The sequence below is a fragment of the Dipodomys ordii genome, unplaced genomic scaffold (genome assembly GCF_000151885.1).
Source record: "Dipodomys ordii isolate 6190 unplaced genomic scaffold, Dord_2.0 Scaffold13493, whole genome shotgun sequence".
Lineage (NCBI taxonomy): Eukaryota > Metazoa > Chordata > Mammalia > Rodentia > Heteromyidae > Dipodomys > Dipodomys ordii.
Genome location: NW_012280705.1, coordinates 1 through 5,863, shown reverse-complemented (window position 1 = coordinate 5,863; position 5,863 = coordinate 1). Strand labels below are relative to the sequence as shown.

At 65.7% G+C, this 5,863-nt stretch overlaps 1 protein-coding gene across 2 annotated transcripts; it reads left to right on the top strand.

Annotated features, from left to right (window-relative positions):
- Positions 1 to 1,112: 1,112 nt before the first annotated feature.
- On the top strand, positions 1,113 to 3,974 carry Ptgds (prostaglandin D2 synthase 21kDa (brain)). Of its 2 annotated transcripts, none has more exons than XM_013037410.1 (7): positions 1,113 to 1,349; positions 1,946 to 2,085; positions 2,174 to 2,250; positions 2,797 to 2,913; positions 3,022 to 3,123; positions 3,469 to 3,511; positions 3,899 to 3,972. In XM_013037410.1, the coding sequence occupies exons 1-6, from the start codon at positions 1,245 to 1,247 to the stop codon at positions 3,492 to 3,494; spliced, it is 567 nt and encodes a 188-aa protein (XP_012892864.1). In that variant the 5' UTR covers positions 1,113 to 1,244; the 3' UTR covers positions 3,495 to 3,511; positions 3,899 to 3,972. The 2 variants fall into 2 exon arrangements, with proteins under 2 accessions (XP_012892864.1, XP_012892863.1); XM_013037409.1 differs by having other exon boundaries at positions 1,114 to 1,349; positions 3,851 to 3,974.
- The last annotated feature ends 1,889 nt before the right edge of the window (positions 3,975 to 5,863 follow it).

Below are 5,863 nucleotides of genomic sequence, written 5' to 3'. Positions count from 1 at the left end.
GGGGTGTAGCGTCAGGATGGAGAGGCAGCAGAGGAGAGGAGGCAGCTGGGCAGGGGAGGCAGCTGGGCAGGGAATCTGGGAGCTGGAGGAAGGTGCAGTAGGGTGGACAGGCCTGGCCAGGACAGGACTTCCTGTGGGGTGGTCCTGGCTGGAGGCCAAGTCCTGACCCAGGGCCTCAGTCCCCACCCCAGCCTGGACACCAGAGCCTGGGTTTGGTCCCCTCTCACTCTGTCCCATTCCAACCCCACAAGGCAGAGCCCGGTCCAGGTTTCCAGCTGGTCAGTCTGGCCTGGGCAGCACTGGGGGGGCCCCATGCCAGGGCTGGTCTGGGGTCCTCCAGCGGGGGAGCACGGGCAATGCCGGCATGGTAGGAGGCCCCGTCAGAGGGCTGAGCCTGCCTCAGGCGCCCCGCAGGCACACACAGCTCCCGCCCTGGGCTGGGCCAGCCAGGGGTCCTGGCCTACCCACAGGATGCCCCACAGCAGAAGGCTGCCGGCCTGGGCTGGCACACCCGGGCCTTCCCACATTCCTCTTCCTGTCCCCGCCCCATCCCCCCCCAGGCAGACCCCAGAGCTGCCCTTGGATCAGACTTGACCCCTGGGGCAGCCCAGGGACAGGGTGGGGTCCAGGCCACATTCCGGCCTGCCCTGTCCACCCAGATCTGTGTCCTCCCCCCAAGGGTGTCTAGAGGCTACACAGTCAGGGCCAGGGCCAGGGCTGAACACCAGCCATGGGGAGCCAGCCCAGCCCGGCTGCATCTCAGGTCCCTACCGGGCAGGTTGAATTTCTTTACCTTGGCTGTCACTCCCCCACCCCGCCCTGCTGGCCTTTCAGGGCCATGTTCCTGGGGCACAAGCAGGGCCACCCCTGGGGTAGCCAGGCCTGGAGAGGGATGGAGTATGGGAAGCAGTGACCAGGTCCTGGAGGAGGGCAGCGCTGAGGGGCAGGCAAGGTCCCGGCCAGCTGTGTCTCTGGCTGACCTCCCAGGGCCTCCGCCTCACCCCTGCCCCCGTGAGATGAACAACAGAGTGCAGAGCCTCTTACATAAGCGGTTTGTGGGAGATGAGCCGCAGCTGGGACCCGCTTCCCCGCCCCCAGGGCATCACGCGCTCCAGAGGGCAGGCCTTGGGCCTGGCCCATAAAGAGGGGTCCCCCGTGCCCGCGGCTCCTCTGGCTCAGCCGCCTCCTTGGTTGCCCCACAGTGCCAACCCCAAGCCCAGGACACCTGCCCTGCTTCAGCAAGAATGGCCGCCAGGAACATGCTGTGGGTGGGCCTGGTTCTACTCGGGGTCCTGGGGACGCAGGCCAACGACCCGAACTCTGCGCAGCCCCACTTCCTGATTGACAAGGTGAGGGTTGCTGTCCCAGACCCAGGACATATGAGGCCCTGGGGAATGGATTCAGTGGGGGGCGGGTTGAGGGGGGTGAAGTCCCTCTGGGCCTGACTGAGGGCTCCCCGCACGGAGGCCAGCGCCGGGGCCAGCAGAGCCGACAGAAGGATGCACAGCACGGCTGACTCAGCGGTCCTTCCCTGCACAGGGCCCACACCCCACCCCACACCCCCACGCCTGACCCGGGAGCAGGTGGCCTGGGATGGAGCAGCCCACGCGGGCACAGACGCAGCTCGGGGAGCTATGCCAAGCCAGCGCCCTCCCTCCTTGGCTGACCCGGGGGCGGGAGGTGCCCAGGGACACTGGCGAGGCGTCACACGAGAGGGTGGGGGGTACAGACGGGACAGGGGACCCTCCTCCCGAGGAGGGGCGTGGCGGGGGGCAGCCAAGAGGAAATGAAGCAGAGCTGAGGCGGTGGGAGTGGGGTCTGTCCAATCTGCGTCTTGGCCCCGGAAGGCAAAAGCGAAGGAATGGAGCCGGGCTGGAGGCGGGAGTGGGGGCCGGGGGCCCGGCCAGGGGGGTCTGGGCCACGCTGGCACGGATGCCCCCCGCAGTTCCTGGGCCCCTGGTACAGCGTGGGCCTGGCCTCCAACGCCAGCTGGTTCCTGGAGAAAAAGAACACGCTGTCCATGTGCAAGACCACGGTGGTGCCCTCCGGGGACGGCGGCCTGAACCTCACCTCCACCTTCCTCAGGTGGGACGCAGACCCGCAGCCCCACCCTGCCCTGCGGGGCTGGGGATGCCCTAGGGCCTGACCTTTGACCCGGGTGATCTGCCCACAGGAAGAACCAGTGTGAGACGCGGGTGGTGCTGCTGCAGCCCACGGCGCACCCCGGCCAGTACACCTACCACAGTCCTCGTGAGTGAGCCGCGAGCCCCCCTCCCCACTGCAGAGACAGGCAGCCCCAACCTCCGAGGCCCGAATCCACCCGCGACCTGCGGGTGTGGGGGCAGAGGCCTCCCCGGGGACTGCTCCCCCGCGTGTCACCATGCCCTGCCAGGCCTTCCTCCGTCCAGACGGAGCACACGGGAATGCCCGGCTCCAGCCGTGCCCGGCAGTTTCCGCCTCAGGACCCAGGGCCTTCCCGCTCCCCACTGGAGACGTGCCCCCCGCCCCGGAGCCCCGCCACCAGAGCCTGCCCTGTGCTTCCTGCCCTTTCTCTCAGGATTTGTACTTAGGGGACGCGGTTCTGCGGCCGTGTGGGCAGGGAGTGGGCTGGCGGCCGCACTCCGGGGCCAGGGAAGGCTGCGGATGGCCCAGGGAGCTTTCCCAGGAGCCAAGGGCCTGAACACCCCCTGCCCGCCCGCAGCCACACACCGCAGCCGGGGCGCCCTGCCTCCAAGCCGGGCGGGCGAGGGTTTGAGGGAGGAGCACTCCAGGCAGGGTGCTTTCTTGGGTTCTCAGACTGGGGCAGCGTCCACTCCGTCTCGGTGGTGGAGACCAACTACGAGGAGTACGCGATGCTGTTCAGCAAGGGCCTCGATGGCCCCCACCAGGACTTCCGCATGGCCAGCCTCTACAGTGAGCCTCCCGCCCACGGGCACCCTGGCTCCCAGGGGAAGCCCCCCCACACAGGGGGGGAGCAGAATGACACCCCCACACATACCCGCATCCTCCCTTCCCTGCCAGGCCGCACCCAGACCCCAAAGGCTGAGCTGAAGGAGGATTTTGCTGCCTTCTGCAAGTCCCAGGGCCTCACAGAGGACACCATTGTCTTCCTGCCGCAGCCTGGTGAGGGGGAGCAGGAATTACAGGCAGATTAGAGCAGCGAGCAGTCCTGCCTGGAGCCGGTGGGGTCAGGCTGGGGGAGGGGTGCCCTTCCCACCATGGGGCCCCAGCTCGGCTCGGGAGGGAACCAGGGCTGGGGTCTGTGCCAGGCCTCGTGACCTCTGCTTGCAGCCATTTTCACGCTGAACTGCCTCCCTGGCACCAAACAAGCAGGGGTTGATAGAGCCCAGCTCTTAGGGTCTGGGGCGGGGGGGGCTCCCCACTGTTGGGAGGGACGGGAAGTATACTGGCGGGACCTTGGGCCCAGGCCTGGACACTGATCAGGCCTCTGGGCTTCTGTCTCCACAGACAAGTGCATCAATGAGCAAGAATAGGAGAGCCAGACCACCAGGTAGGAGCCACTCACCCGCCTGGCTTCTATGCACCGCGCGGAGACGGGCCAGAGCATCCTGGTTCCAACCTAGAATAGGCTGATGGTGGCCCAGTGGTCTTGGAGTAGAGGGTGCAGTGCCCGGGAGGAGAGGGAGGGCTCCCCCGCCCCCCGGCGGGGACCTTCCAGCATGGGGTCTCTGGCTGCTAGGGGGCCATGCAGGCCTGGGGGCAGGGCAGGAGGGCGGGAAGCCGCATGGGAGCAGAGGGCGCTCTCGGGGCCAGGCTCTGGTGGAGCTTCAGGAGGGCCGGTCCCGGGGTGGCCTGCACTGCTGACCGCTGACCGGGTCCTGCTCTCCAGCCAGCTTACGCGCCCGCCATGCCTTCGCTGCTCTGCTCCTTCCCCGAGACCCCGGGCTCCCACAGCGCCTCTGTCCCCCAGCTTGGCCCTGGCTCTGAGGAATAAACTCTGGAAGCAAGTCAGACGCTGGCTCCTGTCGTGCGTGTCCACCGGCCTTGGTCCCACTGGGATCATCATCCCACGGCGGGGGGCTGCTGGCCCCGGCCCAGGAGGGGCTTCCCCCGCCCAGGGCTGTCCCACCCCCTGGCTGTGCCTCCCCACGGCCCTCCCCTCCAGCCGCTGACCAGCCACAGCTAGGCTGGCTGGCCAGGCTCCCAGAGTCCACCACCCAGCGCTAATCCCCGGACAGCTGTCCACCCCTTTCTGCCTCCCATCCTGAGCAGGAAAGGCCCCAGGGAACTTTAGATCCCAAGAATTGTTCAGATACGGGATTAACACCCTCAGATTGGCAAAGATAAGGTTTCGGGGGAGAAGAAGGAATACTGGCTGGAAAGGTGCCCAAGCACCTAACGGGCAGACAGTGCTCTGGCCACCCCACCCACACCGCTGCCCTCAGCGATCAGGCCCCCTGGCCCTTACCTGGGCTCCAGTGTCCACCTCTGCCCCCATGCTGGCTAGCCACTGCCCGGTACCCCTTCCTGACCCCCCTGCCAGGTGGCCATGCTCAGGTCCTTGTCCATATTCCTTGTAGTTCAAATTATATGGGCCAGACACAGGCAGATCACACCAGATTTCAAGGCTGAACTGTAAGGGTGGCCTCTGGGTGGCCTTCCTGAAGGAGGAGGCCTGAGCTGTGTCTACTTTGATATCCCAGAGGGGTTCTGGAGGCCCGAGAGGAGCCCCTGGCCTAGAGGCTCCAGGAACATGCGTTCCCAGCCACCAAGCTCCTGGACCTGCCCACAGGAAGCTCAGGGCCTAGGGGGTGGGGGGTGGAGAGGAAGCAGCTGGGCCAGGTGCAATTCAATAGGGAGCCTATCGCAGTGGGCTGGCCGGGCCTGTGGCCAGCCCCCTCGGGGCATCTGAGGGGCACAAAAGCCCCTGGGAAGACGCCGCCTCAGCTCCTGCCCTGGTCCAGTGCTTGAGGATCCAGTATGATGTGGCAGGTTCTGATGGTCAGCTCCCTCCTTGCCCTGCTCCAGGCCTCTCCAGGCCGGGCACAGGTCCCCATCCAGGACAACTTCAACGCTGACCAGGTGCGCCTGTCCCCACCTCCACCCCGTCCTGCTCGCTTCTCTGTCCCACGCTCCTGTCCACACCATTTTTTTTTTGGTCAGTCATGGGGCTTGAACTCAGGGCCTGGGCACTGTCCCTCAGCCTTCAGCTCAAGGCGAGCGCTCTAGCACTTGAGCCACAGCACCACCAGTTTTCTGGTGGTTATTGGAGATAAGAGTCTCACGGACTTTCCTGCCTGGCCTGGCTGTGAACTGTGATCCTCAGATCTCAGCCTCCTAAGTACCTAGGATGACAGGCGTGAACCACCGGCGCCCGGCTCCCACACCGTTTTTTGACACAGGCCTCATGAAAGGCCCCCTACATTTGTCCCATTCCACTGAGTGTCGGGTGGATGGAGGAGCCCAGCCTTTGCTCTGTTAGCTGCCACTGCCTGCAGCCCCACGGTGGGACTGGGGAGACCCTGTCACAGAGACTCCAGCTCTCTTTGCTTTGCCAGAGAAGCAGCCATGTGAGTTCAGGACACAGTGGGCCCGGAAGCCAGCCCAGGGCAGGCTTCTGGACCTCCTCCTCTGCTCCGCAGTTCCAGGGTACCTGGTACATTGTTGGGGCTGTGTCAGATGACCAGAGTTTCCAGGACTCCAAGGACGACATGAAGATGCCTGTGGTCCTAGTGACCCCCTTGGGCAACGGCGACCTCGCCGTCAAGTTTGGGTACCCCACGTAAGTGACCCCACCAGCCTAGGAGTGAGTTTGGGTACCCCACGTAAGTGACCCCACCAGCCTAGGAGTGAGTTTGGGTACCCCACGTAAGTGACCCCACCAGCCTAGGAGTGAGTTTGG

Bases quoted from the DNA above. Each gene is read 5' to 3' on its own strand.
- Ptgds (XM_013037409.1), top strand. From the start codon at position 1,245: ATGGCCGCCAGGAACATGCTGTGGGTGGGCCTGGTTCTACTCGGGGTC. The intron at 2,086-2,173 runs GTGGGACGCAGA...ATCTGCCCACAG, and splicing joins CTCACCTCCACCTTCCTCAG to GAAGAACCAGTGTGAGACGC. The intron at 2,914-3,021 runs GTGAGCCTCCCG...CTTCCCTGCCAG, and splicing joins CCGCATGGCCAGCCTCTACA to GCCGCACCCAGACCCCAAAG.